At 37.7% G+C, this 18,702-nt stretch overlaps 1 protein-coding gene across 4 annotated transcripts in view; it reads left to right on the top strand.

The window, feature by feature from the left end:
- Positions 1-18,702, top strand: part of ARHGAP21 (Rho GTPase activating protein 21) — a 110,602-nt gene that overhangs the window by 28,019 nt on the left and 63,881 nt on the right. For 3 of the 4 annotated variants that reach the window (XM_056483264.1, XM_056483266.1, XM_056483263.1), the window contains one exon: positions 16,952-17,134. In XM_056483264.1, coding sequence (XP_056339239.1) covers positions 16,952-17,134 — 183 coding nt within the window. Of the gene's footprint in view, positions 1-1,633; positions 1,768-16,951; positions 17,135-18,702 lie in introns of those variants that run through there. The other variant, XM_056483265.1, reaches the window with a different exon arrangement.

Below are 18,702 nucleotides of genomic sequence, written 5' to 3'. Positions count from 1 at the left end.
TCTGCAGTACCCCCCTGCTCCGTGAAACCTTCCCAGACATCCTCTCCAAGATTTCTCAAGCTTGGATAGTTAATGGTGTCTCTTGTGAGGAAGTATATCTGTTCCACCTAGTAATAGTTGCTAAGCAGGACATTTCTTCTAGCCACATGTCATGTCAGCCCTGCCTGCTTCATTTCAGACCATGTAACTTGAGATGTTATTGTTTTATTTCTTTTTTTTACCTGAGAACACGTATGTTTTGTGCTGTGTTACACTAGTACTGCTGCTCTCCCTTTTGCACAAGTAGGTATTGTAAAGATAATAGAGAATCTCCTGTCATACATATCTTAAAATGAACCAGAATAGATTTTTTTTTTGTACACAACAGGGTCTTGGAAGTTTTCTGACTGTTCACATTGGCAAGAAGGGAAGAGGTTGGCTTGGACTCTGGTACTAATTTCCAGGGTCCTTCAGATGAGAAGTTGGAACGAGATTTTTTTATTTGGTTAAAACAAATGAGGCCTTATTTGTATAACTGTCTCAAAGTTAGAACTGCTCTTCTGCCACACATTTGTTTGACTCTCATGTACGAATTTGTTTTATTTCCAGACGTTTTTATAGCACACATTTTTTTTGACATTTGAAGTATTTTCAGTCATTGGCCATTATTGAACCAAAGGGTGAATTGGCCACTTGTTCCTATAGCCTTTCCTCCATCTTTTTCCAAGACAGTTTTCTGTCTCTTGCATCTCCTAGATGTTGTTAGATAATTCTGTAACTTAAACAGCAGGTTATTCTAAGTTGATTCTGTGACTAATCTAATAGCTCATGTAGTCACCAGATAAAATGTGTATGTTTCTGCAGAAACACATTTCCTGTATTTCTGAGTCTTGCTTTGGAATGGGAATATTAGATAAACAGTCAAGATACAGTAAGTGATGTTCATGCTAAAATGGGATTGTTGTTTGCAGATTGCAAAAAAGGAATAATGAAGGAAGGAAAGAACTTTTCTAGTATTTCTTAATTTCTCAGAATCCCTCTGGTGTTGGAGCCCTGACCTATAGGATTGTCATCCTTCATTACAGAAGGCTGCCAGCATTTCTCTGCAATGCTAACAGTAATTTTACAGATTTAAAGAGAAGTCTGCTGTTTAGGAATACCAAGTCGATAAATGTATATAGTTTTTATGAACACTGTGATGTTCCCCTAATTTTGAGAAGTTGCTTGTATTGTGCTGTTTTAAAAGAGGCATCCTAAGCTTTTGAATATTACGCACAATATGGGGAGCCATCATCACAACTGTGCCTAAGGAAGTTTTAAGATTCATATGATATGAATTATGACAGTAAATTGTTTATATTTAGAGTGATTTCAGCAGAAATAGAAATGAAGGAGGTAGGGAAAAGAGCAAGCACAGTTTGAGAGAGCCTTTGTTTGTTGTAGTTTGGTTTCTTAGGATGTTCTTATTTCCCATATATTCCCAAGAATGCATAATTTGTCAGCTTCAGAAGTATTATTTTGAAGAATGCTATGCAGTTCTGTCAGTTTATCATGTTGACTTGACACATAGTTGGGGTGGGAAGGGAGACTGAACAGGAAGGAAAGTCCTTGTTCCTGAATGTCATTGCTGCATAGCTCTCATATCCTCGAGGATCACCCGGACAAAAGCTGAGTCAGAGCACAGCAGCACTCTGCACTACAGCAATGGCCCAGTTCAGGATTTTGGACTGCGTGATCAATCACAACTGGAGTTTCATATGTAACCTGTACTGTGCATGGAGCGATCAGGTTTGTTGTTTGCTTATCCTTACATACAAGATGATTATGTAATTTAGTATAAGAGGAGAACAGACAGGCTCCAGTTGATCTTTTCTCCCCATCCCCCAGTCTTACTGAGGATGAGCTGTTAGAAATGCTGCTATTTACTAAGGAGTTTTCTAGAGTTAGTAAGCATACAAAGCATGGTTTGACTATATAATTGCTTTTTTTAATACTTTGAGTACTTTAGCTTGTTCTCTTTAGAGTCTTATGCTTTGGGGGGTTTTGTTTAATGAATTGCACAAAAAGGTAAATATCACATACAGGAAGGGGGAGATATGCCAAGACAAACTAAGTTGTTAATAAATATGAAGCTGATTTATTTTCCTGCTTTAAAAAAGACTGAGTGTCTTGGCTATTTCAAAATACTTGATTATGAATATGATTTTATAGTCTGAGAGGGAGGCTGTTATTTTTTTTATATACAGGATTAAATAAATCACAGGATGCTATTCAGTTCTTAATATGGATAGATATAATTCTAATTCACTATCTTGCTGTAGAACTGGAGGGAGGAAAAAACACAAGTAAAATTGCTTGGATTCAGAATGAAAATGTTTTAAAATAGAATCCACTTACTAAAGGTTTTTAAATAGTGTATGCAGTTGTAGTACTACTTTAAAGTTACTCTGGATATTAGCTGTATTTCTCATATAGCATTCAGCCAGTCACTGAAGAAAATTTGTTTAATTTTTATTTGATCTAAGGAGAAGGTAAGCACTCCTTATGAAATTGCAGTTTGAGTACAGTTACTAGAGACAGGTGATTCAGAATTTTTTTCTGCTATGCATAGAGGTCCTTTGTATGTCACATCTGTACTGAAGCTTCTTAATTAGGACAATACACTGCTATGTGGTGTATGGTTTGGTTTTGGTTTGTTCATGGATATGGTTATAGTGCTTTTGTTAATGGTGCAAAACCTGATTGATGATGCCTGGGTTTTTCAAGTAATCTAGTTAATATGACAGGTTAAAAGTATCTTATGTTGCATTTGAGAAAACAGAGGAAACATGATACATTCTCTTAAACTTTTAATTTTACAGATGCCAAACTGTTTCATGTAGTTTGCTTACATATGTGTAGGAGTTCACCTGTCCAGTCAAATGCAATATGACAATTGTTTCCCATGCTTCATGGGAATCAAGAAAAAATAAGAAAAGTTTTACGACGTGGGCAGTCCTGCAGAGTTTTAAAATGCATTTGATATAACTAGAGGGAAGAGAAAGGAAAATTGTTTTTTGAGCATATTGAAGTGAAAAGTTTTAAAAAAACTGAAAACACTACCCCCTACCCCAAAACCAAACCACAGACATTTCCCTTCCAAAAAAACCCCCTCCAACCAAATCCAAACAATACCCCAAAAACCCGAACAAACAAAAACCACCAAAACCCTGTCACCCCAATGCAGAACAGGGTTCACAATCTAAAAAGTGTTTCTTACCAATATGGAAAGAAGAAATAAGCTCTAGATCTGAATGCCCTGAATTAATTGGCTGCTTGAGGTAGTAATGTTGCAGAACTGTGTGATCTGTCTAGATTTTATCAAGTAGATTATACAATTGTTATGTGTGTTTGGAGTTGTTTTGTTTGCTTTAACTGAAGTCCAGTCTCTGTAAACTATACCATTTAATGAACTACTGCTGATACTTTTCTTTGAAATGAAGCTGGAAGTTCATTTATGGGATATTACAGTGGGATATTGCTCTGTTCCTGCTGCATTGAAATGCCATGGCAGAAGTGGAAGCTGCCAGGCCTGGGGGAGAGGTGCATGCTTCTCCACAGAGCAGTGCTGCTCTCCACCTTTCCCATCTCACAGTGCTCAAGCAGGCTGCTGGTGAGAAAGCAGCTGGGTGACCTCTGAAGTTTGTTTCACTAATAATATCTCAAATTAGGTCGCAGTCATTCAGAGGATTTATTTTGCTTTTATTGTTCACCACCCACTCCCTTTACTCTGCAGCATATATTTCCCAAAGCTTATTTCCTAAATCAGGAAGTGAACAAGTATGAAATTGCAGGGATATTTTCTTCTGTCTATCATGGTGGTTTAAATTTTAGAAAAAGTATTTTCATAGTGTGAAAGTGTGACATAAAAGTTACTGTGGCTGGGCACAGTTACCCTTTGCACTCTGTTACAGCAAGGTGTTACGTGTATTTGAATGTTTCCAAAGGGTATGCAATGTTTCATACTAAAATAAAAACCCCTAAAATTATTCTGTGGTGTAAATCAGTGAAGTTCTGTTGGCATCAGTGAATTATAGTTTTTAGTCCAAACATTGGATGAGGATTGATGACTGTCACATGGCGATCCATAAATAATTACTCAGAAGCCTTCAGTGACAATAAACTTGATTACTTGCAGTTTTTTCTTTTTTTTTTTTTTTTTTTTTTTTCATGGGGAAAACCATACAACCTGTGTTAAAAGTGTTTCTTAAAATGAGTTATTGCAAAGTGTCTTGCTTCTTGCATATGTTGTTTATGCATATGTCTTCTTGCATATGTGACAGTTGTCATGTGGGACATGGGGTAGATTCACTTGTGTGAGTCTTGCTGTCAGTTCAGAACTTCAGCATGACTGCAATATAGAATTGGTGAAACAGAGTAGTAGGTAAAAAGTTTGTATCCTGTGGGGTTAAAAACAGCTTTATGTGCAAATTTATGTTTGTACTTATCCAGACTGCCCTGACAGTTATCATAGAAGAGTAATCCTATTTTTAATACAGTCTGATCTTAGTAAACAATGAATTTTTAGTGTTTTTTCGTAGCGAAGAAAAAAGAGAGAGAATGATTTAAACTTAAAATACTTAAATAGTATTAAAAGTACTTGAGTACTTAAATAGTTAAGGCAGTTTTTTTTGTATGATAGTCAGTGTTTATGGAGTTGTAGTCTTGGAATCATAACTTAGCATGCTACCTGTGGTCCAGGAGGAGTTCCGCAATGAATGTTTGGAAGAGTTAAGTTATATTTTTCCTCAGTATCATATAAACTAGGCTTATCCTCAGTAAGATGTAGCAGGGGCACAGTCCTTTATGAGCCTCCAGCCCGTGAGCAGACTCTGGAGATGCCTGGTATGCCAGTTGACCTTGTGGCTGTGATGAGATGCAGTAGAGCAAATGTGCTTAAAACAATAAGTACCACTGCTTGAGGTGGTTGGAAGAAATACTAGTAAGTAATATAAAGTAGGTGATACAGTGGTTTTGTTTTTTTCTCTCCTTTTATCACAAATGCTTTTCTTTCATATGTTAGATAGGAAGCAGTAGACCGCAAATTGAGTGCAGGTTGTCTTCTTACCAGCACAGAGCATAGGTCAGCACTGTGCTCTGGGCAGACTTCTGTTAGTTTGAGGAGAGCAGATCAGATCTTCTCATGTCCTGTTCTCATTGTTCTTTGATGATCGGCATCAGGCTTCTATTTTTTTTTTTAATCTTATTGCTGCATGCTAGCCTCTAAAAACAATGATAATGTCCTTTCAGCCATGTAAATACTTAAATCTTGTATTTTTCAGCCAGGGGTAAGTATTTTGCAAGTTCTGTAAACTTGCAGTTGGTCAAATTTCACTACACAGGGTGGGCCTCATCATTGCAGTTGTTGGTCTTGGAAAAACCTTCTCCTCAAAGATCATTTTGATGTATGTGAAGGTTTGTTGTTATGTAGTGACCTAGCAGCCAAGGTGTCTGATTTCTGTTCTTTTAGCTGGAGCTCATTATTACAGGCAGTGTGTGAGAATGTGATGTTGTGGTGCAAGCCCAGTATCACCTTTGTTCAAGCCCAGAACTCAGCAGTACTGCAGCAGCTGCTGCACTGCAGCTATTTCCCTTCCTCCAGAGAATCTCCAGTAACATTAAAAATGCTTTTCTGTCTTCCAAATCTGTCACTTGGAGGATGAAATAACAAAGGTGTCTGCATTTCTGCTGAGATATTTGCAGCTGATAATGGTTTTGAAATACGATATTTGTTATCTTACTGTGCTCTTTCTTCTGTTCATCTGCCTCGGAGAGGGAGGGAGGCAATATGATAAAAATCTGTTTTGGTAGCAGTGCAGGGTGTGCTGTTTTCAGTTTAAGCAAAAAGTGTAAAATCATTGCATTAAAAAGCTGGTGACTTAACTCATTGTAGAAATTCACATTCCTGGAGAAACATTTTGTAATGTCCAGAAGTAGAGGGAAATAACTTGGCAGCAGTGCCAAGTTATTCATGCCACAATAACAGGCATGCAGAGACAAGTAGTTCTTGAATAAGCAAATAGATTTGTGTTAAAATAGATTTCTTCTCTCTCGCCTCTCCAACCTCCCGACAGAGAAACAAATGTAGATGTAGCTACCTATATCAACCATTCTTACTGACATACATAGTGCAAACTATGAGGAAATATATGCAGGTCCCATATGACCATGTCATAAGTCAATATTCAGGAGCTTTTGGATTTGCAGTTAAACTGAAAATCCTGTGTACAACTTTCTCTTCTTTATCTTCTTAGTGACATCTCTGGGCCTGAAGATTTAATCTATTTTTTCAGGTTAATGACTTCACACTCCTTTTTTAAGCATTTTCCTTTGTATTGTACAAGTAATTTACTGAAAAGGCTGCTTTTTTTCCTCTGTTATATATGCACAATAGATTACAAATTTAGAGGTTGATCATAATTTAATTCAGGTGTTTGGATATGTGGCTGTGCATCTGTGTATGCTAATTTTATTTTATTTCCCTTTACAGTGGAAAAGCCTTTTCACTTCCAAGGTCGGGGATTTGAAAAGTAAGAGTGTTGATTTGCACGTTATATAGAGTGTTGAAATTACCTGTCTTGAAACACAAGACCAAGATTATTTTTAAATAGTGAGTTTGCAGGAGTTTATTAGTACGTCACTGTATTAGAAAGCTTTAAGGCTGAGTATCTCAAGCTGTATGTAGATTTATTTAGAGGTTATTTTTGAGGAGGGGAAGCTGTATATGTGGGGAGGTAAAGAATCTTGACACACTGGTCTTTTTTTGTGGTGTTTTGAGCCATGTTCTCTGTGTTAAAATACCTGTGGTGTTTTTTAGCTTTGATCCACACAGTTGTTCTTAAAGCTCCTCCCACCCCATATGTCAAGGTAAATCTTCTGCAAATGGGGTCAAATTCTGGAATAACTACCCACGTGCAGTAACCGCGTTTTTAAGGTTTGACATTGGATCAAATCCCTGATCTTCCAAAGGCTTCTGTTTGGTTTTGGGCAGGTCAAGAGACTTTTCTGATATACATGAAATAAAATGCCAAATATGGCAGTAGTGCAGTATTGAATTAGCTTAAGCCTTAAAAGCTTGAATTTCCAGCAGATACAGTGATACGCTTACGCAGATGAAGTGACTTGTGGAGCATCAGGTTATTGAAATGGGGTCTGTGCAGGTGATTTTGGTGATTTTACATTGTGCAGTGGTTAGGTTTTCTTGAAGGCTTCTTCAAAGCTATTTCACATGTAAATGCATTTGTGGTTTTATACTGTGGTGGAAGTATAGTGGAAACTGTCTGGTATCTTATGTGTTTGGTAAAGCTTGGATTATTCTAGAAAGCAAAAAGAGTACAAAGTCACCTCAGGACAAAACTTCATTGAAACTCTCTCCTATTTTTGCAGTAGTGTGCTCAGCTGGGGACAGAGGTGAGGTTTGTTATTGTCCTCTCCCCATCTGTAGGAAGCAGAGTGGGTCATGGGGCAGCTCATAGTCTTGGGCATGAAAAAATTCCTATAGGTTGAAAGAGGCAGTATAAGGCAGCTCCTGACAGCTGGTGACTGTACAAGGTGCTCTTGCCACTTCTGTCAGACTGCTGAGAAGATTCTTTCATCTTGTACTGAGTAATCTCAAACATTTCTTCAATGCTGAGGAGCAGAAGCATGCTTTCTTTGTCTCCTGTCTCTAATATATCCAGATTACACTGTAAGGTGAGAACAGAGAATTTCCTATTCTTAACAAGCAATGACAGAACAAGAACAGAAGGAAGATTTTCAATTTAGCTAAATTAAGATCACATGATATTTTGCTGTTGTGCTAGCTACCAGCCCTGCAGATGTTTCCTTTCTTTCCAGTTTAAGGATGTAGCTGTTAAGAGGGGAGGCTTTTGCTAATGGGTCTATAAGAAAACAAGGAAGCTCTCAATTTCTCTTTGTTGTTAATGTTTTTCTGGCTAAATTATAATATTATGAACTCCATATTTGTTGTTATGAATAATAAAATCTAAGATGCAAACAAAACACATTGTGAAAATAGTTTGCATCTCTGTTCTGTGAATTTTTTCATTCTATACTTTTTTTAATCTGTGCCTTAGTGCTGTTGCTTGAAATGGACTGTTACTCTGTGGCTGTATAAAATATTATCTGAACTGAAGGGCACTTAATTAGCTTTGCAAAGAATACCAGTCAATTAGTACCTTTTTTGGATGTGTACAAGCTACTACAATTACATGTACACACTCAACACGGTGTACTTTTCTGTGTGTATATATATGTATAGAACTAAAATAGACATATGATAGATTAATGAATTGAAATATGCTGAACTTGGTTATACTTAAAGGGACATCTGAGAAGCTAGTTTGTTTGTTTGTGGATAATTCAGGAATTAGGGAATAAATGTGGAAAAATCCTGTTTAAAAAGTGGTGGAGCCGTAGTCATACTAGACAATGATCTTGGTTTTGGTGAAGTTAAGAGCATTGTTCAAAAGGTCCAGCTATCAGAACTACAGTATGAGGAAACTAGAGCTTGTGCTGTGTAGAAAAAGAAAAAAGCTACTTTAAGTCTAGGCAGACTTAGTAAGTTGGACTCTTTCTTACTTCGAAGTAGAAGAACTCGTTCTGAATCTCACCTGGCCCAGGAAGCTGAAAGCAGCTATCATTCCAGCAAGTATGTCTAGCTAGGCTCAGTCTGAAGAACCACTTGGGGTGTTACTGTTTTTAATCCAGAGCCAGGTAAACTGAAAAATTTTCATTTGAACAGACACATGGAGGGAGCATTTTTGAGATCATCCTTGCTGTGGCTAGCCTTTAGCTTTGCTTTTTAGGTCTTGTTGGAGTAGTGATGAGACTGATGTGAGCACCAGCTGCTTTACAGAGCTGCCTTTCATGTACAGTAGAGTGCAGTAAGGCAGGTCTGAGTTGTATAATAACATGCACACATGGAGGTTTTTGCTGTTTGTTTTCTGTGTATGCCTTGACCTTTATGAGAACTGAAATCCTTTATTCTGAAAATACTGTTTCTCCTTTGAACGACTGTATTTACTACAGTGCTAGTAGTAGAGAAGTAGGCAGAAAGTACACAGAAACATGTATTCCTCTGTCCTGATTCCAAGCCCAAGCCAGCTCTGTAGCCTGCATGGTGCTTGACAGAATTTTGTTTCCTTCCCTGTGCCTCCCAGCCATCTGCCATGCTGGCACAGATGCTTTGGTTTTGAAAGGTTGCAGATTTCCCACTTACTTCATACATTGGGAGTAGCATGTATTGCCATCTTAATTGCCTTTCTCCTTACCTGTTCTTGGTTTTAGAATATGATTCACGTACTTTATTGAATTAGAGTATTCAGTCCTGTGATGCATTTCAAAGTTTGGTATCCTCACTAACCTCTGCTGCAGGCAGGCATCTGCTGCTACCTTTATTATTGAACTATACCAGCTTATATTCCATCTGGGTGAGATTCACAGTCCTAAAAGATGTGTAGGTTTGTTCCTAGGATTATGTCTTAACACATGCCTGGATTCAGTTTGGTTACTCCACCAAAAAGGACCCAGGCTTAGTGCCATAATGATGTGTTAAAGTGATCAGGTGAGCTCCTGTGAGGGACACACCTAGACCCGTGGTCGCTCCATCAAGTGATGCTCATTATTGCCTTCCCTTGCTCTGAGTTGTTTCATTGTGGGTCTCTGCAAGACCCATGAAGGTGGTAAGAGAGGGAGTGCTGGTCATGGAGGGCGTCTTGCTGTTGCTGGTGACTGCTTGAGTCCAAACTCACCAACTCAGGTAAGCACCAAACAGGAGGAATGGCATTGCCTGTCTTCCCCCTAGTCTTATTGTGATCACTAATAATCTGTTTGTTTTCCTGTTCTTTGATATTGAACCATTAATTGTAGTAAAAGTCTCCACTTGCAATGATAAAGGGTCATAATGCATCTGGTTCTAGTGGTAGTTGAATTCTTCAGTTTGCCTCTGTGAGCCTTTTCCAGTTAGTGCATCCAATTCGGCTGCAATACAAGAGAAATGTTAAGTGTTAAGTTTGCTCTTCATGCATACAATTACACTCATCTGATAAAAGATGAATGGGGACCCCGGTGACTCTGAGTGCTGATGCTTTCCCTGAGTTTAGGAGCTGAAGTCTTCCTCTGGAAACTGTTTTTTCTTCCCCCTCCCCCCCTCCCCCTCATGAGGAACTGTAGCATGGAAGAAGAGCTGTGCTCTTGGTTCCAAAACCAGACAGTAGTGACCCCAGAGTGAGGGCCCTGACTAGCCCAGCTTTATCTGTCTCAGTTAATGCTATCTACTGATGGTTTTAGGTATATGGACTCAGGCTGTGTTTATCTCCACATCTTGTCTTGTGGTGAGTGTGGTTCTGTAGCTTTGAGGGTTTGTTTGCATCTGCATTTCCAGTTTCAGGTGTTTCATGACAAAGCAGCCTCCTATTGGTAACTACTGAAAACAGGCTCAGCAGTTTCAAGCACTGAGCAACCAAGTCCTTCCTGCAGCTTTCTTAAATACATAGCACTGAAGTGGCCAGGAGACAGATACCTTCTGTCTCGTGCTCTGAGGGCTGTTCTACCAGTCACAGATCTGGTGAGTGGGTCCATTTCCCTGGGCATTCTCCAAAGAGGAATCCTTAGAGATGTTCTAGGGTAGGAAACTCTTCTGTGCTTCAGTACATCTGTCTCAAACTATCTGATTTTAACAGCTTGGAGAGCGCTGTTAGAGTGCCACTCTGTAGATAAAGGCTTTCTCAGTGGAGTGAACTAATTTCTGTACTGTGTATCACTATGTATCACACAGTAAATGTCAACAATCACATAAATAAATATATGGTTAGGTTGAGTGTATTGTGCTGTGAATCTGTATTGCATTTTAGTTCTATGTTGAGAGTTCAGCTCCTTATTGGAGAGAGGAAAAGAGGATTTTTTTAACTTACAGTGACTTATTTTTCTTGGCAAAGTTCACTTTGACAGACGTTGATTACACCCAGCCATGCCTGAGTAATGTTCATATTTCTAAAAGGTAGAAAAGGAAAAGGATGTACTTTTGGACTGAAGTAGGTGAGGCATGTAGGTAGGAACAGTAAATTGTTTATTATTTATCTGCTGTCAGCTTAAATGTATACATAAATTAAATATTAATAATTTTTTTAACCTTGTTGCTTGTTTAGTATGACGGGTGACACTGGAGTAGTATGCAAAAATGAGTGCTCCAGTTTGACTCTAAAAATACTGAAACATTTGGGATATTTGTTAATTAACTGTGCATGCTAATTTTGATGTTAGTAAAGAAGGGCCAACTTTGGTATTATGCATGCACTGCTGCATGCATCTTTGGAATTCAGCTGAGAGTTTTTTAACAAGTCTAGCATGTACAGCTGTTAAATATTCAAATGGTGTTTCCTCAGGCACTTTTTGGTTTTTTTTTTTTGCCTCTTGCTTTCTGCAAATTCTAGATGCCTTTTTTTATGGTGTCAGTTACCATCCACAATCTTACATTGTGGATTTTTATAGGTTTTTCTCGTATCTCACCAATTTAGCAGACTGATTTCTGACCATCCATGTAGGTTTGGAGAACATTGTTGATTATACTCTGTAGCCATCTTTCAAGGACATAAAATGATGAAACACTTCTTTTAGGGAAGGACACTGTCCATATATATACTGACAGGTTATATTTCCTGCCTGAATTTCTGTCTCTCTCAACCTCCTACATATTCAGAGCAAGATTACAAAGTTTTGGTAAACATAGAAGTCAGTCAGAAGTTTGGACAAGTGGGTATTGGACACAGAATTCTAAAATTATTGGGGTTTGGGGTTTTCTGTGTTCCAGGTTTCCTGCTGGTCTTTGCAGTGATTTTTTTTTTTTTTTTTTTTCAGTAAGAAATGGATGTATTTCCTGAGGCTAAAAGTGATGGAGCTAATTTATTTGTTTTGAGAATGCTGTGTTCTGAATACCTGGAAGATGGATTTGCTTAAAAAGTCACCTTTGTGTCAGTAATTGCTTTTCTTCAATTGGGAATAATTTCTGTATAAGATGCTGTTTGTGCATTCCCGTTTGATTTAAAGACACATTAGAAATTACCTTGCTGCATCTTTAGACTGTCAGTTCATGATCTTGGTATTTGGCTTTATAAATGTGCCCCATTTCCCTTGAAATTTTGGTTTATTAGCTTAAGAATGAAAGAAAAGACCCAATTTGCACCTTGTGTTAGTGATCCTGCTTTCCAGGTGCTACTAAGATAAAATATTGTCTTTGTGTGCTGGATATGCCTTCCTGTACAAATGAGATGGAGATAATGTATCTCAGAAAAGATTGTATCATCTTTTATATCACTGCCTTATAGGCAAGTGTTTTCCTACACATTCTGTAGTCTTAGCCAGAAAAGATCTCCCTATTTCTTCTTTGTTAGCTTTTTAAAGAGCCTATATCATTGTCACATTAAAATAAGGCCAGACTGTTCTAGAAAAGCCTTTTTCTCTGCAGTAGGAGATATTTAACAAGGCCTTTAGCTAAGAGATAAGTGACTGGGCACAAAACCTGGGGAAAGCAGATGACTGTGTACAAGAAATACCCCTGTTTTCAAGTGAGTCCAGTTATTATTAGAGCATTTGGAATATCCTGCCAGTGTCCCAGGAGGATTTTAGGGCTTAATAACTATGTTTTTTTTTCCTCTGGGTCATGTCAGCAGTTACTGAAAATCCCTAAAAATCATAGGATGGCTGTTGAATCAGTAATATCGGGTAGCATCAGATCATTTTCTGTTCAGCATATGTGTCTAGCTGAGCTGCTGTATCAGGTATCAGTTTTCTTGGTAGACCAGCTAAAAGTTGAACATTTGCCAAGTGCAGCTGAAGCAGGTGCTGCTTAGCACAGGCTGTCTCCATGTTGTGACTGAGATACTGATAGATAAGTCCCCTGGATGATCTGGTGGTGAGGGTTTGGTTGGTTGGTTTGAGAGTTGGGGTTTTTTTGTTTGTTTTCGGTTTTTTTTTTTAAATACAGATGTAGGCTCTGAAAAATGTAGCATAGGAAACCCTTACATCTACAATGAGACTTTTATTTACATAATTTATTTGTGAAGCATTCTGTATGGTGAAAAACACATTAACCAAAACAGTTTAAAAAAGTTGCAAATCTGGATGCCAGTCCCATGCCCCATTTCTTTGGAAATAATTTTGAATTTGGGTACTAAATACAAAATAAAGATATAAATTGATTTCTCATACCAACTTTATAAGGGCTTGAATTATTTTTCCAGAATAGATAGAACAATATATCAGTTATTTCTTGTGTTCACAATTTTTCACCTATGAAGACAGTGTTCAGAACTTAGACCATACCTATTTGTCTGTTTAGGTAGTCAGGATGACTATTGTTTATTTATAGCTTTGATTGCAGTTACCTACAACTGTCACATAAGGATTTTTAGCTTGTACAGTGCAGGTCTATAAATTTATCAGAAGATTAAAAATTAGAGGGGCTTTAGAGAGCATGCAGGCTGGATGTTTCAGCTTTTTTAGTTGTTATTTTAGACTGACACAGTGGGAAGCTACTGCTTTGAGACTTCTAATTGGAAATAATATTATTTACAAACATTAATGCTACTTCCTGATTTTACATAATTCTGTTACTGTGCGTTAAGCTGCCAGTGATTCATGTGTTTTTTATAGTGCTATCTGATTTTTCATGGGTGCTTTCATTGCTCAGAAGGAAGGGTTAAATACAATATTAAAAACAAGGTATGCATTTTACAGTGCACTTAGGCATCTGTTATATGTCCTTGCAATTGCATAGAACAGGAAATGATGCTTTGAGATACTTTGTGCAGAAACCTTGTACAAAAAATTCCCCAGGGAAATGATGCTTGAATTGTTTTTAGTAGCCTGGGATTCTTCAGTCCTTGAACTTGATTGTATGCATTCTGACTTGGATTTTGTCTATAGAGAATTAAACATACAGATCTGCAGTAAGGACTATGGCACAATAATCTTGGGTTTGTTAGATCTTACTTGAAAATGAAGCATTCATTTTTTATCTCTTGTAATGCAAATGACTCTACCCAAAAGGCAGTTTCCCTTATAGACATGAGATACTTAGGTATTTGTAATTTGATATTTGATTTGCAAGGAAAACTGTGTAGGGACTTTGCCTTCAATCATGTATACTTGCCTGTACTGCACATCATCTGTTTCTTGCTTGCAGTCTTGCATCCTTGTTTTGTTTTTGAGAACTTTTCTTGTTCCTTTTTAAAGCTTTTTTTGGCAAGGGGTATTCTGGTGTGTGTGCTGTGGTTGGAAGTGTCACAGGGTTACTCAACAGATGTTGATTCTCTTTATAAATCAGATTCTTGCTTGCTCATAGTGGTGGCTGAAAGTTGCTATTACTGAACATGTCTCACATTTATTACTGATATTGGTTTTTTCTGTTACCCTGCTGGCACACCTTGCAGGGGGGTCCAAGGCTGGCATGAAGTTCACTGTTTCTTTTTAATGTGCTCTTTCAAGAAATAATTATTTGACTGTGGGTTTCTAGTTCAGTAACTTGTGAATTTACATGAACTTAACTTAAAATTTACATGAAATTACAAGGAAATTAGAGGTTCTCTTGCTACACTGAAATGCTGAAACTCCTGTTTCTAAAAGCTAATGCAGTTCTCTTTATGGCTCTATTTTGAACTGAGGTTACAGTACTTCTGTACGTAAATTATAGTCATCAGTTGTTGCACATAGTAAAACTACTTTTTGACTAATTAAGGAGGTTTTTGTTAGAAAAAAGATGGAAGTATATTGAAGACTTAGATTTTTTTTCAGTGCTACATTTAAGCTTGCCGTTTACCTATTTCTAACTATGGGTAGTTGCTTGTGAACAATTTTCAATATCTGTGGTTGTTGGATCATTTGTAACTTTGCATCATGTGTTGCATATTAAAATCTGAGAGGAGAAACAAAAGATTGCAAGGGAATATTAAATAGATGGGTTGCTGTGAGTCACTTGATGGAGGAAATCACTCTCATTTTTTAGAGGCCTGTGATATTTTTTTTTACTAGGAGCTATTTCTTTTGCCAGTTTACTAGGATCAAAATGTTCTTACTGGCTCGTTTCTTCTTGTGTCCTGAGATTTGAAAAAGCGACATTTATTTGTGTAGAACTGATAAAATGCTCTTGTGTTTGGAAGCTGAACAGAGTGGTTAGGAACACCTCAATAACAAACTCCATCCTTAGGCTAAAGGATTATGTAAATTTCACCCTAATCTTTGCATTGTTTGAACTTTAAGCTCAAGCCTCTCATTTTGGCAGTTCTGCAGTGCTCACTAATTTTTCGTTCATTAGTCATCTAATTGCAGAGTCTTTTTGGTTTCACACTAATGCTTTAAAACATGAATGAAGATGATAGATGAGGACAGACTAGGTTGAGATAGTCCTTGATATTTATAACTGTTCTTTCCGAAATCTGCCCTTAATTCTTCCAGGCTGTTTGGAAGAGCAGGTTGTCAGGCTGCTCTGGATTCTCCATCTTTTCTTGTTCCTGAAGCAGCTCCATTTCTTGGTTTGGCTGTACTGTCCATTTGTATGTTTTTTTTCTTGCTGAAAACAGGGTTGTTGGAGGCAGGGAGGCTGGTCTTTGGAGCACTTGCTAGTATTTGTTCTCCCTGTTGGACACAAGCAAGATGTGGGTTTCTGAGGACAAACTGTGGACAAATGTGTTGTGTTTTGCATACCTGAATGCAAAATGTTTTTCTCATGGATTAACTCTCACCAAGGAGCTGCAGTATTTTCCTTGTAATATGTGTTGCTCTTGTGGTTAGAGTGGAAATATTCTGTCTTCTCCATAGATGTTGGCTGGAATTGGCTGAGCCCACCTTGCCAGCTAGCACTGCAGTTTGAGATTCCAGCTCTAAAACTGAAGCAAAAGAGATTATTTTGGAGTAGAACAGGGAGAAAACCAAGCAGTAAATTCTGACACGGATCAGCCAGTTGCTGAGCCACAGCAGCAGAGCTACTGGAGGACAAGACGACTATTATTTCTGTTTGAATGCCCTTTGAATAGGCTATAGGCTCTGGTATCTAAATTTGTTTCACGCATCGTTGAACTAGAATCTTTAGAGGAGGGCCATAGGATTTTGCATGCTTTCTTTGTCTCCTGCTTTTGAGTGCTGGTGTGGCACTCACTTTGAAAGTTGAAATGGAAGGCTTTTTATAAATCTGAGAAGGTAGATATTTTAATATGTTGCTTGAGTCATAGGGATATAAAATTATCCATAGGGAAAAAAATCCTACCCAAGATTGCTTATTTCTGCATGAGAGGAAGGATTGCAGTAGGGCTGTAAAAGGAAAGGAGACTTTTTTACTTTTTTAGAATTTACATACTGAAGTGTTCAGAGAAAATAGTTAAGGGTGGAAAAAGCAAAGGTGAAGTCATAATATGACTAGAAGAAAATGTTTTACTGGAGAAGTCTAACCAATTGCCTGTTCTGTTTTACTTGTATTAAGTAAGGAGGTACTAGTCAAGAAAATAATCCCTGAATTGTGTGAGAAGGAGAATGTGTGGGTTTTTTTTTTGTACTTGCGTATGTGAGATACACACAGCCAAAAATGGGGTCCCGGAAGCCACATGTTTATCTCTAAATAGAAGGCAAATAAAACATACAAGCTGTACACATTTCTTGTGGTTCCTTCAAGTCTTTCATTGTTGAATGTTGACTTTTTAAATATCTAACCTCATTTAAAATTTAAGCATTATTCTCTATGTGCAGTATGACCAGAGGTGCAATGGTTTAAGAGGGTGCTGCTTTAGCATACACGTTCGAAAATACTAATGGTCATCATGTTATTTTGATTATAGGGGGAGAAATTCTATTTTCAAGTGTATAGGAATGTCTAAGAATTCTTACTCTTGTTTTCTTTTGCAATGATCCAAATTAAAACTCCTCTGCTTATCTTTTTCTGTTTTAGACATCCAAAAATAAAGATGGAAAAGAGCAGAGTGAAGCTGTATCACCATCGGAGGAGGAAGAAACTTTCTCTTGGCCTGGTCCTAAAACTGTCGTGCTGAGGAGGACATCTCAGGGTTTTGGCTTCACCTTAAGACACTTCATAGTTTACCCTCCGGAATCTGCAGTTCAGTTTTCTTTTAAAGTAAGTGGAATTAATAATGAAGCACTTTATATAAAGCCTTTTACCTTTTAGGGTCAAAAATCCAGGTTACTTGAAAGTAAATATGTTTATAGGTCTGTCTTATACAGGTGAAAGATCTCTTGTAAGGTGGGTGGGCTCATGGCATTGTTAAATAGATGATCAGTTCCAATAAAATGGAATTGACCATGTCAGTCAGTTAAAAATATTTGTATCATGAGTAAAACCAGTGGTCATTGCATGACAGGAAAGTATTTCTCTGTACAGATTCTTCTTTTACCCAAACCCAATGTCGATAATTAGTCTGTACCTCTTCTGAAATGTAGACTTGAAGGGTATGATGTTTGGGTTTCATTGTTTTTGTTCCCCTCCCCAGCTGAAGTTTGTCACACCATCACATTAAGAGATGAAGAATGTTTGCCTTATTTTCTAACTGAGTATCCTAAACTCAGTCTACATTAGAAAGACAGAATGTGTTTCTGTGTTACATTCTTTCTGCTGAAAAGAGAATCTGCAGTTCTCTGTTAGTCACGAGACTAATATATACAAAGTATATATAGGCCTACATAAAAAGACAACTTTCTTAAAGTATTATACATTTTTTTTTTTTATTTAAAACAATATCTGAATGTTAAGTAGCTAATTGGTCTTCCTCAAAGCGTTTACGTGTTCTCTGGCTGAAGCTTTTGAACTTTGCTGTAATACAGGGTGATGAGAAAAAGTCCATTTAATAATGAGAGGAATTTGAAAATTGAGAGAGGGTGTTTCCTAGCGAGTTCAAATAACATTTACTCATTTTAAAGGCATCAAGTGTAGTAGTTTTCATGAGCTGTGCTACCCTGAGTTTGGCTTTTGCTTTTCCACTTAGGTAGAAGAATAAATTCTTACCAAGATGGGGAATGGGTATTGAAGCTTTCTGGAAAGAGCATGAAGTTAATTGACTCATGTATCTCTGCAGATGTCTTTCAGTAAAGTTGTCTGTCTTTGCCTGCCCTTGGTGGCCATAAGATTTCTTTAGAAGTAAAAAAGCTTTGCAGAAGGAAGTTGACACATTTTTCAAGTTTACTGCAGCTATTCAGCCTTCACTTGAGTACCCAAATTTTTTCTTTGACAAGGAGTGACTGAAGTTATGTGGAAGTGAAGCTATTAGCAGTATCAGGTGATCCTAACATTTCTTTCATTGAGCACAGGTAATAATAGCAGTCTCAGCAGGTTGAATTCAGTGTGAAACAGACGAAGGACGATGAGGAAGCATTGGCCTTGGCAGAGCAAATTATATGCACTTGTTAGCATCTCTCAACAAGAGCCCCTATTCGTGCTGAAGGTGAAAATAAACAGCATGAGCAGGATTAGCCTCCTTAACTAAGAAGTCACTGGATATGTTTTGGAAAAAAGCCATCACTAGATGTCTTTGAAGGAGGTCACTATGTTCTGCACATGCAAAAGGAGACAGGCACAAGGGAAGGGCATTATAAAGAAGAAATGTCAGTCCTTCCTCTCTTGTTCATATCTGATGGTTTCTGAGAGACCCAGTTAGTTCTTAGTGAGCCCAACACCTTTAAACCTCAAGA

Source organism: Oenanthe melanoleuca, chromosome 2 (assembly GCF_029582105.1).
Source record: "Oenanthe melanoleuca isolate GR-GAL-2019-014 chromosome 2, OMel1.0, whole genome shotgun sequence".
Lineage (NCBI taxonomy): Eukaryota > Metazoa > Chordata > Aves > Passeriformes > Muscicapidae > Oenanthe > Oenanthe melanoleuca.
Note: the sequence above shows the minus strand (reverse complement) of the source record. Positions and strands in the feature narration are given on the sequence as shown.